The 15,753-nt window shown below is 42.3% G+C and overlaps 1 protein-coding gene across 10 annotated transcripts in view; it reads right to left on the bottom strand.

Annotated features, from left to right (window-relative positions):
* The window catches only part of FHOD3 (formin homology 2 domain containing 3), a 454,740-nt gene that overhangs the window by 147,966 nt on the left and 291,021 nt on the right, over nt 1-15,753 (bottom strand). For all 10 annotated transcript variants that reach the window (XM_004752275.3, XM_004752277.3, XM_004752278.3 and 7 more), the window contains exon 9: nt 14,136-14,279. In XM_004752275.3, the coding sequence (XP_004752332.1) occupies nt 14,136-14,279 (144 nt within the window). The remainder of the gene's footprint in view (nt 1-14,135; nt 14,280-15,753) is intronic.

The following is a 15,753-nucleotide window of genomic DNA, read 5'->3' as shown; positions in this document are numbered from 1 at the left end:
GCTCTTTTCAAGTTTTTATTATGGAAATTTTCAAACATACGCAAAGTATGAGAGAGCCTGTGAAGACTGCAATGGGTTCATCACCCCTGAGAGTCCAACAAGTACCAACCCCATCCAGGTTTGTGTTATTTCATACGTCACTCCCTGCCCCCAAGCCCAGACTTTACTTCAAAGTAAATCCCGAATCATAGCATTTCATCTGTAACTATTTTAGTATATATCCCTAAAAGATAAGGATTTTTAAAAACCATAACCATTATAACACGGTTCCACTTAAACTAATTTTTTAATACCATCAACTATCCAACAATGTGAACCTTTTTTAAAAAAATATTTTTATTTATTTATTTGACAGAGAGAGAGAGAGAGATTACAAGTAGACAGAAAGGCAGGCGGGGGCGGGGGGAGCAGGCTCCCTGCTGAGCAGAGAGACCCATGTGAGGCTTGATCCCAGGACCCTGAGATCATGACCCGAGTCGAAGGCAGACGCTTAACCCACTGAGCCACCCAGGTGCCCCCAATGTGAACCTTTTTGATGGAAGTCAAAAGCTACCACATTTCTTTGAGTTTATATCATTATATTACTACTACCATTGGGACAGGCAGCCACCACTGCATAAGAGATACACTTTCTCCGTACTGCTATCTCACACCTTCCTCTTAATCCTTAAGAGGATTGCTTCTTAATCAAGAAGTTGCTTCTTAATCAAGATAATCAATCAATCATAGTTGCTTCTTAATCAAGAAGCAACTATGCCAATGGCAGCTTGTAGGAGATGGTCACAGCACTGGGTTCCCAGAGAGCCATGCCTCTGTTTCCTTGTTCTTGTGCACCCACCCCTCTACACTGAGGCCATTTTCCATGGGACTTGCTTTGGCCAATGGGACATCAGCAAACATGAGGCAAACAAGGCTTAAAAGGTGTTTGCACATTGGGACTGGCCCTTCTAAAATGCTGCTACCATGTGAAGAGGTGTGGGCTAGCCCACTAAAGATACATAGCCCAGCCAAGAGTCAGCACCCAAAGCCAAACCAAGTGAATGAGGCCATCTTAGAACACGCAGCCCCAGTCAAGCCACCAGATAACTGCAGCAGCATGAGACTCTAGGCTGAACCAGGCCCAAATGTCGGAATCACAGAATCATGAGCAAAATTGCTGTATTAGGTCACTGTTTTTGGCTTGCTGGCTATGCGGCAATGGGAATGGACATACATTTTAAAAATCACCTATGATATGAGAGGACTTTAAGAGATTGGACTTATTAGTTAATGATCCCTAACATTCATAGCAACCCCTCTCTTTCAGGGTCTCTGGATCCAATTCCAACACAGGGGGTCAAGCAATTCTTGGACATCTGCAGAGTGTCTAAGAGTTAAACTCAATTCAACTCAGTTCTGACACTATCTCCCCAGAGCCAGCATCAAATATTCTAGGTTAAGAGTTCAGTTCTACAGGACTGCCCCACTGCCTCCCACCCCAAGTCAGAAGCCAGTTGCAAGCTCCAGGCTCTTACCTACGCTTCTGACCAACCACATTGGAGGGTCCAACAACCTCCTCCTTAGGTTCAATGAATTTGCTGGCGTGGCTCACAGAACTCAGGGAAATACTTACATTGACCAGGTTATTAAATGGTAGGATAAAAAATATGAATCAACAGCCAGATTCAGAGATATATAGGGCAAGTTCCCAAACAAAGGAGCTTCTGTCCTCATGGAACTTGGTGGAATGTGGGAGCATTCTGCTTCCCCAAGATTGAAAGTTCTCCATAGTAGACCCAAGAGCTGTCCTCTTGGGTTTTTATGGAGGCTTCATGATGTAGCCATGATTGACAAGTCATGGGCCATTGGCTGATCCAACCTCCACCCCTCCAGCCCCAGAGGGTCAAGGTTTGGGACTGAAAATTCCAACCACTTCATCACATCGCTGGTCCTCCTTTGGCAACCAGTCCCCACTGTTAAGTGCTTTCCAAAAGCCACCTCACTAACATAACAAAGAATGCCTTTATCACTCTTTACACTTGGGAAATTACAAGGGTTTGGGGAGCTGTGAGCCAGAAATGAGGATAATGACCAAATACATATTTCTTAAAATAAATCACATTATCACACTCCCACCCCCAAAGTCTCCAGCCTTAATATGCTTTTCCATTACCAGGACCACATTTTTAGAATCAAAACTTAGAACATAGAATCTGACAAAAGATTTTGTATTTTGAATCCTGAATTTCTGTATTTGAAAACTTACATAGAGCTGTAACAATTAAAATGAATTTAATTAAACAGGAATTAAACACCTCTCTGAAATGGATTTAAATTACATGGAATTGGGCCTGTCCCCAGAAAGTCCAGGACATGTGGCCACCAGACATTCTTCACTATTAGGAAGAATTCTAGAAGCCCAACCACGTTCTCTACAATTACATGAAAACATTCATAGTTTTTTGTGAGGAAAAGGCTGGCTCTGCATATACATCTCCTTGCTGTCCCTGCAGATACTGAACTTAGTTGTCCTGTGGCAGTAAATATTTTTCAAAACATTCACTTTCAGAAAGGAATAAAAACCCTGACTCTGCCCAGTATCTCAAGCATTGAGCTGTCCCCTTGAGGTATCACTCAAGGCATCTTTCCTTTAAGATAGCTGCATTCTGATTAAATCATACCCATTCTTCAACTGGGCATGTGGCAAATGCAGTCCATAAAACAAGTGATATTTAAAAGGGACCTTCATTTGAGTACTTACTGAATGTCTACTGTTGATAGGCACACTGCTGGCTCCTGGGGCCAAAGAGAGAAATGGGACATGCCTCAGAGTAGCAGCTCAAAGGAAGACTGACAGACAAGTCTGTCCTGAGGACTGCTCAGTCCGAGGTAGGGTCATAGTGAGTTCTCTTAAGTTGTGAGCAAAGAGGAGGGGACAGGCAGCCGGAACTTTTTTTATCTTGCCATGAAGGTCTTGTGGATAAGGCGACAGCTATGGTGACCCCTACAGGAGTAGGAATTTGCCAACTGTGAGAACAGGAAGGAAGAACTCAAGGCAAAGAAGAGAGAATGAAGGAAAGCCCCCTGCTCTCCCCGGCAAAGACCTGCCTTCTGTGTTCCAGAGATAGGAGGGGACTTCAGAGACATCGTAGGAGTGGCCAGAGACAAGGCCACAGGATTATAAAGGCTACGGATAATGTAGGTCCCTATAACAACTCAAGGTATCTGGGCTCCATCCTGCTGGCCACAGAAAAGTCTTCTCATGTATTCATTCACTCATCTGCTTACTTGAGAGTTTGTTCTCTCAAACAGAAGAATGGCATAGTCAGATCTGACTGTCAGGAGGATCCTTTCTTCTGTTGCTGGGAATTGGGCCAGTGGAGAAAACAGAGAGGCCTCCCTGGGATGCAGCCCCTGCAGGACGCCAGCCTCGCAGGCTCAGGTCATGCTGCTTTCCCAGCCCCTGACCCCTCTGGTCACACCAACCTCTTTTTTACCCTTCGTTCCTGCCAAGCCAGAGCTCCTCCCCTGCTTTGCCCTCCATCACTATCTTTCTTCAGGCCCTCTTCTCAGAAGCCGTCTTCCCTGCCCCTGCCTCACTTTCTCACCCCTACTTCATCCTGCCTCTCTCCATCAACATGTTCGGAGCTTCCAATTCTCAGTATATTCATGCACTTGGCCACTGTCTGCACCCTGTGAGAGGATGCACTCCCTGAAGGCAATGAGCATATCCATCTAGCTCGCTGCTATGTCCTGGGGTCTGGAATAGGGCCTGGAACATAGTAGGTGCTCAATGAAGTGGTGCTGAGGAACAAATGAATGAGAAGAAGATATCATAATAATCCAGGTACGAAACAACAGGATCAGAGCTAGGGGAATGGAGAAGAAAGTGAGGTTGTCAGCGATCAGATTTCTAAATGGGAGGGGAGGGTGCAGAGGAGGGAAAAAAGGCCCCCATGAATGAATGTAACACAAGAAGAGAAGCAGGCAGAGAAGCAGGCGTGCCTTGGCAAAAGCTCAAGGTCAAATATCAGCTGCCAGCCTCCAAAGCGGCTGAGCTCACTCGGTGAACCTAAACAGGCCACACAGACTGAGAGAGGAGGTCTGATAGGGAAACCCCAATGCTGCAAGGGAGGTCAGAGAAGGTCCCAAGGGAGGACACTGAGGAGGAAAGATCAGAGAGCTATCCTGGAGCCAATTGTATGCTTAGTCACCAGAAATACACAAGACGCAACACACAAGAGTCATCTAAGAAACACTAGCATCATTCTTTCAAAAGGCTAGCGAAACAGTGATGTCCCGCCTGATAAAAAGGGCATAGAAAGAGATGGAGAGGAAGAGAAGAGGTGGGGGGAGGATGAGGGGAAGCCAGTCTTACACTTAAGAGTACTCGTGTACAACTCCTAAATAAGGTAGTAACAAACAGAATCCAGCACCATATTTTAAAAAAAGAACACATCATCGCCAAGTGCGTTACAGTCTAGGAACATGAGGATGGTTAACAAAAAGTAAGGAAATGAAATAAATAATCAATCCGAAAAACTAGAAAAATAACAACAAGCAAACTGAAAGAGAAGAAGAAAATTAAAAGGCAAAAATTGAAGAGGAAGGAACACCTCCAAACTCAAAAACCAGATAAAGAACACACACACACACACACACACACACACACATATTACAGGGTAATATCCCCAGTGAACATCACTGCAAAAATCCTCAACGAAATATTAGCAAACCAAATTCAACAATACATTAAGAGGATCATACACCATCCTCAAGGGGGATTTATGCCAGGGATGCAAAGATGGTTTAACATCCACATATCAATCAACCGCATACATCATCTTAACAAAGGATAAAAATCATATGATCATCTCAGCTGGTACAGAAAAAGCATCTGACAAAAATTCAATATCCATTTATGGTGAAAATTCTTAAAAAGGTAGGTATAGAAGGAAATACCTCAATATAACAAAGGCCATAGAGAAAAAAGGCAGAACTAACATCACACTCAAAGGTGAAAAGCTGACAGCTTTTCCTCTAAGATCAGGAACAGACAAGGATGTGAGATCTCATCACTTTTAATCAATATAGTATTTGGAGTCCCAGCCACAGCAGTTAGGCAAGTAAAAGAAATAAAAGGCTTCTAAACTGGAAAGGGAGAAGTAATAAAAGTGTCACTATTTATAGATGACATGATACTATATAAACACCTCAAGACTCCACCAAAAAGGAAAAAAAAATTAGAACTAATAAGTGAATTCAGTAAAGTTACAGCATACAAAATTAATACACAAAATGGGTTGTGTTTCTATATACTAATAATGAGGTATAAGAAAGAAAAATTAGATAACAATCCCATTTATGATTACATCCATAAAAATACCTAGAATTCAATTTAACGAACGCAGTGAAAAACCTATGTTCTAAAAACTATAAAACACCGATGAAAGGAATTAAAGACAACACAAATAAACGGAAAGATATACCATGCTGCTGGATTGGAAGAATACTGTTAAAATGTCCCTTCTACCCAAAGTCATCTAAAGATTCAATGCAGTCTCCATCAAAATACCAATGGCATTTTCACCAAAGTTGAACAAATAATCCTAAAATTTGTATGGAACCGCAAAGACCCCAAATAGTCAAAGCAATCTGGAGAAAGAAAAAACAAAGCTGGAGTTATCATACTCCCTGATTTCAAACTCTACTACAAGGCTATAGTAATCAAAACAGTATGATACTGGCACAAACACAGATACATAGATCAATAGAAGAGAAATAAAGCCATCAACAAACCTCTGACAAAGGAGGCAGCAATATACAATGGGGGAAAAGACAGGTTCTTCAATAAATTATGATGGGAAACTGGACGACTACAAGCAAAAAAATGAAACTGGACCAGTTCCTTGTATCACGCACAAAAATAAATTCAAAATGGAGAAAAGACTTGAATATAAAACCCCAAACCACAAAATTTCTAGAAGAACATCTCTTGGACATCAACAGCTCTTGGACATCATCCTCAACAGTATCTTTTCGGACCAGTCTCTTCAGGCAAGGTGAACAAAAACAAACATTAACAAATGGGATTACATCAAACTAAAAAGCTCTTTGTACAGCGAAGGAAACCACCAACAAAACAAAAAAGGCAGCCTACTGAATGGGAGAAGATGTTTGCAAATTATACATCCCGTAAGGGGTTAATATCCAAAATATACCAAGACACTCCAAAACTCCCAAACAACCCAATTAAAAAATGAACAGAGGACTTAAACATTTTTCCAAAGAAAACATACAGATGGCCAGCAGACATGAAAAATGCTCGGCATCATGAATCATCAGGGAAACATATCAAAACCACAGCGAGATATCACCTTACACTGGTCGGAATCAGCTGTTATCAAAAAGACAAGAAATAACATGTGTTGGTGAAGATGTGGGGAAATGGGAGGCCGTGTGCACTGTTGGTGGGAATGTAAGTTGGTGTACTATGGAGAACAGTACAGAGATTCCTCAAAAATTTACAAATAGAACTACCACTTGACCCAACAATCCCACTTCCGGGTATTTCTCCAAAGAAAATGAAAATACCAATTCAAAAGAGATATAGGCCCTCCTATGTTTATTGCAGTTTTATTTATAATAGCCAAGATATGGAAGCAACCTGAGTGTCCACTGACAGATGAATGGATAAAGAAGATGTGGTATATACACACAATGGACTATTACTTAGCCATAAAACAGAATGAAATCTTGCTATTTGCAACAACATGGGTGGACCGAGAAGGTATAATGCTAAGTGAAATAAGTCCAACAGAGAAAGACAGATACCATATTATTTCACTTATATGTGGAATGTGAAAAAAACAAAACAACAAAACAGGCTCATAGATACAAGGAACAAGCTGTTACCAGAGTAAGGATGGGCTCAGAGGGTGGGGGAAATATATGAAAGGGATTAAGGGGTATAAACTTGGAGTTATAAAATAAATAAGTCATGGAGATGTAATGTACAGCATAGGGAATATGGTCAATAATATTGTAATAAATTTGTACAGTGGAAGATAAGTAGGCTTATCCTGGGACCATTTCATAATGTATAAAATGACTGAATCATTATGGTGTATACCTAATAGGATACTGTATGTCAACTGTACCTCAATTTTAAAAACAATCATTGAGGGCCCCTGGGAAGCTCAGTAGGTTGAGAGTTTGACTCTTGACTTTGGCTCAGGTCATTATCTCAGGGTGGTGAGATAGAGCCCCATGCTGGGCTCTGGGCCACATTCAGTGGGGAGTCTGCTTGAGATTCTTGCTTTCTCTCTGCCTCTCCTCCCTGCATTCTTGCTCTCTCTCAAAACAAATAAATAAATCTTTAAAAAGAAATAAAAAATATTGAGTTGCAAACAGAAAAGCAGTGCAAATCATATATGTCAAAATTATTATTTAAAAAACAACAAAATAGACAAAACTACTACTTTATCTAGAATTACAAACAAAAATTACAAAATATCAAAGGGAATATATCCACTGACATAGAGAAAGTTAAAAACATTCATAGGAGATTATATGTCTCATTGTTTATCCACTTAAAATCCAAAAGAAATGAATGATTTCCTAGTAAAATATAATTTAGCAAAATTGATCCCAGTAAAGATACAGAGTTGCCAAAGATATTCTCCTGCCCTCACCAGTCCATGCATGCAGACACACACACGCACATACAGACGCACTCCTCTTCACAGGCCCACACAGTTCTCTAAGGGAATTCTAGCAAATCATCAGAGAGGACAAACATTTCTAAGTATTTTTATAAAGTGAGAGTGGGCATCCTTGTCGTGTTCCTGATCTTAAGGGAAAGGCTCTCAGTTTTTCCCCATTGAGAATGGTATTTGCTATGGGTTTTTCATAGATGGATTTTATCAAATTGAGGTATGTTCCCTCTACCCCTATACTCTGAAGAGTTTTAATCAGGAAAGGATGCTGTATTTTGTCAAATGCTTTTTCTGTATCAATTGAGAGGACCATGTGATTCTTCTCTTTTCTCTTATTAATTTGTTCTACCACACTGATTGGTTTGCAAATGTTGAACATTTATTTACTACAGATTGAAAATAGAGCTACCCTATGACCTAGCAATTGCAGTACTTGGGTATTTACCCCAAAGATACAGATGTAGCGAAAAGAAAGACTATGTGCACCCCAGTGTTCATAGCAGCAATGTCCACAGTAGCCAAATCGGGAAAAGAGCCAAGATGCCCTTCAACGGACGAATGGATAAAGGAGATGTGGTCCATATACACAGTTGAATATTACTCAGCCATCAGAAAGGATGAATAACCAACTTTTGCATCAACATGGATGGGACTGGAAGAGATTATGCTGAGTGAAATAAGTCAAGCAGAGAAAGTCACTTATCATATGGTTTCATTTACTTGTGGAAGATAAGGAATAGCATGGAGGCCATGAGGGGAAGGAAGGGAAAAATGAAGGAGGGGAAATCCAAGGGGGAGAGCAACCATGAGAGAGTGTGGACTCTGAGAAACAAACTGAGAGTTTTAGAGGGGAAGCGGGTGGGGAGATCGGTGAGCCCAATGGTGGGTATTAAGGAGGGCATGTACTGCAGGGAGCACTGGGTGTTATATGCAAACAATGAATCATGGAACACTACATCAAAAACTAATGAAGTACTGTATGGTGATTAACATAACAAAAAAGGAAGAAACAGAACATCGGAAAAAAATAAATATTTTTTATAAAGCAAGAATAAAACTAATACTTACACAAAAAAGTATTGCATATACACACAAAGAGGAAAGTCCAAGAAGACTCAACAGCAACACTGTCAGGGCAACAACACCACAAACCAACCGACATCCATTATGAGAACAGCGGGTAAATAAACTGTCATACATTCACCAGCAGTAAAATGAGTGAGTGAGTACACCATACAATAACATGGGTAGATTTTTGGGTTTTGTGTTTCTTTGTTTTTTTTTTTGTTTGTTTTTTAAGGCGATTCCAGCACAGTGCTTGGGCTCACGACCCTGAGATCCTGACCTGAGCTGAATTAAGAGTCTGTAGACACTTAGATGACTGAGCCACTCAAGTGCCGCAACATGGGTAGGTTTAAAAACAACAATCAAATGAGAAAACTATAAAAGGGTACAAATGATATATTTCCCTTTATAAAAAGTTTGAGAACAGACATAATTAAACATATGTTGTTTAGGGATCCAGACTGGGAGGAAGGAGTTAAAACAGCTGGCCTGTGACCTCTTTACTCCTTTTACTGACCAGTGCCTCTGGAGAAAGAAAAAAGGCAAGTGACCACTTCTAGTCTTTTGTTAAGTATGCTGATAACCAGCCTACTTAATAAACAGCCTAGTGATACTTGTTAAAATGAGAGCTCTTGTTTCTGGAAAGCCCTTACCAGGACAGGACTGGCTAAGGGTCACCTGGTTACGGGTTACCTGTGGTAAGTAAGTATAGATTGATGGCCTCATCAGCCACGACTCTCTGAGCTATGAAGTAGAGATGTCTTGTAAGAGAATGTTACTCACCGGGCAGGGGGGACCTGTGACCCCACACTTGGAGACCTCTCCTATTCTGGGTCTAAGAGCACACGTCTGAGCCATGACCAAAAGAGCTAAGACAGACCCCTCCTTGGTCCCTCTGCATCTCTTAAGTCTGTATTCTTGAAATTATTAGCATAACTAGATTAGCACAGCTAGGTAACAAGATCTCTGATCTGTCAACTGATTTGAGAATCTGAGCCTTTGCGTGCTCACAGAATAAGTGATTTTTGGGTAAAAGTATAAATAAAAGAATAGTGCTGAGGCTAGTGGATAACACCAGGGAGGGCTACAAAAGACACTTCTGAGTTCCTGGTAATGTCCTGATTCTTAAATACAGGAGGGTGCCAGTCAGGATTCTCCAGAGAAACTCAATAAATAGGATAAATGTGAAGATTTATTATAAAGAATTGGCTCTCGTGATTGTGGAGGCTAACAAGACCCACGATTGGCTGTCCAAAGGCCTGAGAACCAACAGGGTTAGGCTCAGAGGGAGTTCAAAGGTAGTAGGCAACCCATGTCCCAGCTCGTTACCATCAGGCAGAGAGAATTTGTTCCACTCAACAGACTGGATGAGACCTGTCCACACTGGCAAGGCAAACTTCTGGACTCAGTCAACTCAGGTCTTCACCTCATCCAGAAACCCCCTCACAGACACACCTAGAATCATTCTAGACCTACACCAATTATCTGAGCACCTTGTGGCCTAGCCAAGTTGACACATAAAATTAACCATCACAACAGGCATTTGTTTTATTCTTTAAATAAAACATAGATGCTATATTTGTGAACGACATGACCTTGGTGCTAAATGTATGAAGCAAATGCAATTTGATAAAAGAAGGTAATGAGTGGAGAACACCTTAGAACAAGTTGGTGTGAAGGGGATGAGGAGGTAGCTTGAGAATTGGGTAGGCTCTGGTGCAGCCTGAAACAAACACAGATTCCTGGAGTAGGTATCCAGGCCACTTTTCATAATTCTCTCCTAGTTGGTTCACTAATGGGAAATTTACCTGCATTATGCCATCTTCCAATATATATTGATTACAAAGAATCCAAAGCTGTATTCCTGTAAGTCTCAGGGTGAGCAGTCTCAGAGATGGGAGTTCCGATCAGGTGGAAAGGAGCTAAGGTAAGAAAGTATCTGTACTGGGAAAAATCCACCTTTCACTTTCCTGTAAGCCGACTGTGTTTAGTTTCTTCCTTCTCCATCTCTGGTATTCTTACGTGAACCTCTCATTTACGAGCCATAAGAATATGGCCCTCCACCATCCACTGGCTTTCCAACACCACGTGCCAGTGATAACGACACACATAAGTCAGAACAGATACCCGGGGGAAAGAGTTTCAGCTGGAGAAGATGCCCAGAGCGGGGACACAAGGAATAGGCCTGCTGGGTAGTTATGGGAAGCTTTAAGCTCTGATAACAAGTATCTCTGGTTCAGCTTCTTCTGATCTCTCCTAAGATCACATAAAGATAATTCTGTTCTGTACCTCATTGGTCACTTTTTATGACAATGACTTACAGCAGATAGTGAATTACATGTCAGTCTCTCCACTTCTATCCAGTAAAATCCCAATGGAGGCTCTTAACTGGGAGATATCCCTCCAAGAGCTCTACCCATGCACACAAGTTTATGAATAAAGCTGTCCGTCATAACAGCATTTCCAATCGCAAAGAGTTTGGAAATAATTCAAATCTGAAAAAACGGAGATTGGCTATATTATGGTACATGCATACGGACAGAATGTTGTGTCCCTAATAAATTAAGTTCTTGAAGATTTAATGACCAAAAACACCCGGCTCCAACAGATTTACCAGTAAAGATTCAGTACACAACACCGTATAAAGACAATTATCTCCATAGTTAAGAACATACACCTAGTATACAAAAAAGGCTAGAAAAATGGATCAAAATGTTAACCACGGTTAGTGGTTAAAATCATGGGTGATTTTTTTTTTCCTCTTACACTTATATATTCCTCAACAAGTACATCATTTTTACAAGTGGAAAAAGGAAAGATAAAAACTATATATCACTATGAATACAACTGATCAGTTAGGTCAGAAGTAGAACAATACAACCCTTATACTGAGAAATATACATGAAAATTTATATTTGATAAGGATCTAGTATCCAGAATACATTAAGAATCCTTACAGTTCAGGAGTAACAAAACAACCCAATTTAAAAATAGGCAAAGGATCTGAACAGACACATCTCCACAAAAAGAATAGAAAAATGGCCAACAGGCACAAGGAAAGAAGAGGCTCAACATCATTGGTCACTGGGGAAATGCAAATCACAGCCAAAATGTGTACCACTTCACACCCACTGGGATGGCTATGATTTCTAAACAAGGACAGTAATAAACATTGAGGAAGATGAAAACAAGTTGGAACCCTTGGGGCAACCTCTGTGGAAAACAGTCTGGGGGTCTCTCAAAGAGCTATGCGTCCAGTTACCATTATGACCAGCAGTTTTACTCTTTAGATATATAGCCAAGAGAACTGAAAGTAGATGTCCACACAGAAGCCTGTACACAGATGTTCATAGCAACATTATTCATAGCTGCCCCCCCAAATGGAAATAACCCAAACGTCCATCCAGTGATGAACAGATCATCAAAATGTGGTGCTATCCAACAACGGAACGTTAACACAAAAAGGAAGGACAGATACATGCTTAAAATATGGCTGAACCCTGAAAACATGTTAAGTGAAAGCTAGTTCCCAAAGTCACATGTTGTATGGTCCCATTTATAAGAAATGTCTAGAAAAGGCAAATCCGAGAGAGAGTAAATTAGTGGTTTGGGAGTATCCAGTATGGGAGCAGGAAGAAATGAAGAGTGTCTGCTAATAGTATGGGGTTTCTTTTGGGGATGATGAGTACATTCTGGACAAAGTCCTCAAGGATAGCCTAGTTCACCCCATTCTTATGGGTAAGCAGGTGTCTAAAGTAGTTAGCTTTCCCGTTTAGTCACACACCCGAGGGGAATCAGAGCTCCAGATTCTGCCCCCTTCAGGCCAAGAAGGGAAATGGGGACAGTGAGGATCAGCAATAAAGAATGTGGTTTACAGCTCATAAGATGTGCTCTAGCCCTCAGAGTCCAGACAAGAGTCACATCAGATAAGTGACTTTAATAAGGGGGCATTTGGCTTAAAACTAACCCACAGGGAACGGTATGAACTCAAGTCAACAAGGCCACAAAGTCATGAGGTGTCACCCAAATCAAGGCCACCTTCCTGGATGGGACACAGGTGCAACTGTGCAGGGCTCCATGCTCACACTCTGCAGGGCTCTGTGCTTGGTTTAATACTCTTTTGCTAGCTTGAAATTCTTATTAATTTTATCTTTACGTTTCTGGGTGTTTTTTTTTTAATTTATTTTTTGAGAGAGAGAGAGAGAGTGTGAGCAGCACAGGTGGGTGGGGAGGAGAGGGAGAGGGACAAGAAGACTCCATGCTGAGGTCAGAGCCCGACATGGGTTCGATCCCACGGCTATCACAACTTGAGCTGAAATCGAGAGTCAGATGCCTAACTGACTGAGCCACCCAGGCCTCCCTTAACTTGTGTTTTACAGGTGAAGTCCAATGGAACAAGGGAACATGTGCATGGGAGGAGAAGAAGTTGCACCAGGCACGTGTGCCAATCCTTGCACGCGTTAGCACAGAGCGCTGAATGCTGCACGGTCCGTGGGAACTCAGGGAGAACCAAAATGAGTACAAGGTTAAGTGTGTTCCCTTGTAACTAAGCCCTGGAGGCCCAGAGGCCTTCCATGCAAACAGAAGGGGCTTTGAATGCACAGAGATGGCAAACCACGGGTCCTACCACATCCTTTCTTACCTGGGCTACTCTGCTATACTGTCCAACCACTTACGCTGAAATGACGTAGAAAAACTGGAAAGATAAGGCAGCCCACAGTTACTCTCCCTTTCAGCCCTTCCTTACTCACCAGCTGAAGGGAGAGGGTTAACCGAAGGAACACGTGACAAGAAGTGAAATAACAACAGACTTCGTCCCCTATGGTGTTTCCACCATTCTGATAGGAACAAGATACACAGGCCTGTAGGAGCTCGGAACTGGAAATTGCAGAGGATTCTGCATGGAAGGTAAATACTCTTACTGTTGCATTTTGAACTGGCATTGTGTAATACAAAAATGGATGGTAAAATCTATGCTAATATTTTAAATTTTAAATTTTTATTCCCTTACAAGGGCCTTAAATAGCAAATAAAACACCATAACGAGGCAAGAGAGAGCAGAGAGGAAAGGGAAACGCTGTGTAGTATCTTGAACAGTAAGCGAGTGACCGAGTGCCTCCTCCTTTGGGGGATTTTGCCTTTGAGGGAGCACCGGCAGTGCCTAGAGGCTTCCACCGCACAGACAGCTGTGCGCGCTCTCTGAGCTTGTGATCCAGGAGGTCTGGGGGCAGGGGAGCCCCAGAGCCTACCTTCTGTAAAGCTGCTGTGTGCTGTGGATACTGCTGCCCCTCGCTCAGAACTATGCGACTAGAATGTGTCCACCTCAGCCTCTGACAAGCTGTATGACGCCATCCAGAAGGTTCATGCTGTTACCTCGTAAATGTTCAGTTGCTCCACCAAGTCCAGGTCTGTCCCTTTCTTGTTCAAGTGCCGCTGGGACACAGCCGCAATGCCCAGCTCTTCCAGGCAGTCCACCACATCATAGAAGCTGTCCTGGTCTGGCAACCCCGACAGTGTCTGAAGAAAGAATGGGACACGAACATGTTTTAGGGGACTGTCTCAAGGCTAGGCAGCAGCCAGCATTATAACTATATGGGACAAACCAAGACAGATGATCAGATCATTTGAGAAAAAACTCCTTTAGTGTGGTAAGCAGAACGCACCCCCCAAAACCCACCCTGGTATATAGGTTCTGTATTATCCCTTTCCTTGAGTCTAAGCAGGACACTCCCATCACTGAAGTACATTACACGACCACAGGGAAGGGATTTTATGGATATTCACCACCCAAAGCAGCTGGTTCTGAGTTAATCACAGGGAAGATTATTCTGGGTGGGCCTGACCTAATCAGGTGGGCCGTTTTAAAGCAGGTTTAGGCATTTCCGGAGCTCAGAGACTAGGAGAGAGATGACCCTGCTGGCCCCGAAGCAGCAGCAAGCCACCACGAGTTCTCCAGCTGCAAGGAAATGAGCTCTGCCAACAACCACAAAAGCTTGGAAGAGGATCCCAAGCCTCAGACCAGACTCCAGTCCTGGTCGATACCTTGACTACAGCTTTGTGAGACTCTGAGCAGAGGACCCGATTAGGCGGTGCCTGGAGCCTGTCCCATGGAAACTGTGAGATGATAAGTCTGTGTTGTTTTAAGCTGCTAAATTTGTGGTAATTTGTTATACGGCAATAGAAAACTAACACGCTCCGTGATGAGAAACTCCTGTTAGGACCAATCTCCCGACAGCTGGCGTTATAACAATGTAATGATTCCTTTTTCTTTCAACTGGGTAGGCCTTCCCCTTGGTCTAAGAAATTAGGAAAACATGAGAAATTTCAAAGCAGCAACCACAAGACGAAAGGATAACCCAAGTACAGGACGGGGGTGGGGTGAGGAGCTGACTTCTCTTAGAATTCTATGTCTCTTAAAAGAAGGATGATCTCTCTCAGATGGACCTTCTGCTCAGAACTAGAGGACCCTCAAGGTGATTTACTGCAAGCCCTTATCTTATGAGAGGATGGCTAGGGAGGAAAAGGGTTTGCCTGAGGGAACAAGCAGTTCCTGCAGACCTGGGACAACCTCTCCTCTTCTCACACACTCCTGCTTCTGTACAAATTATTCTGGCCTGGAATTCCAAACACGGGTCTTTACTCCCTATTTCATTGTCTTTGCACTTTCAGGAACCCTCCATGTGGATTTCAAAATTATTCTGAACTCAGAAAAGACCAACACTGTCCTAAGAACGATTCACAGCACCAACTTTTCTAATGCCTCTATTTGGGGGCTATTAATAATTGGAAAGAACGTCTCTATTCATGGCCCAAATCATGGCTTTTTCCTTTCAATGCTGAGTGAAGAGGATACAACTTACTGCTGTTGAGATCAGAAATGAGTGAAAAATAACTGGGACAGGATAACTTAGTCCATCAGGGGCCTCAGCAAGGACCCAGAGCAGGAGGCTGTAAACCAGTCAGACTCTGTAATAAACAGGTGCTCACACCT

The sequence above is a fragment of the Mustela putorius genome, unplaced genomic scaffold (genome assembly GCF_011764305.1).
Source record: "Mustela putorius furo isolate JIRA1106 unplaced genomic scaffold, ASM1176430v1.1 tig00003858_pilon_pilon_pilon, whole genome shotgun sequence".
Taxonomy (NCBI): Eukaryota; Metazoa; Chordata; class Mammalia; order Carnivora; family Mustelidae; genus Mustela; species Mustela putorius.
Note: the sequence above shows the minus strand (reverse complement) of the source record. Positions and strands in the feature narration are given on the sequence as shown.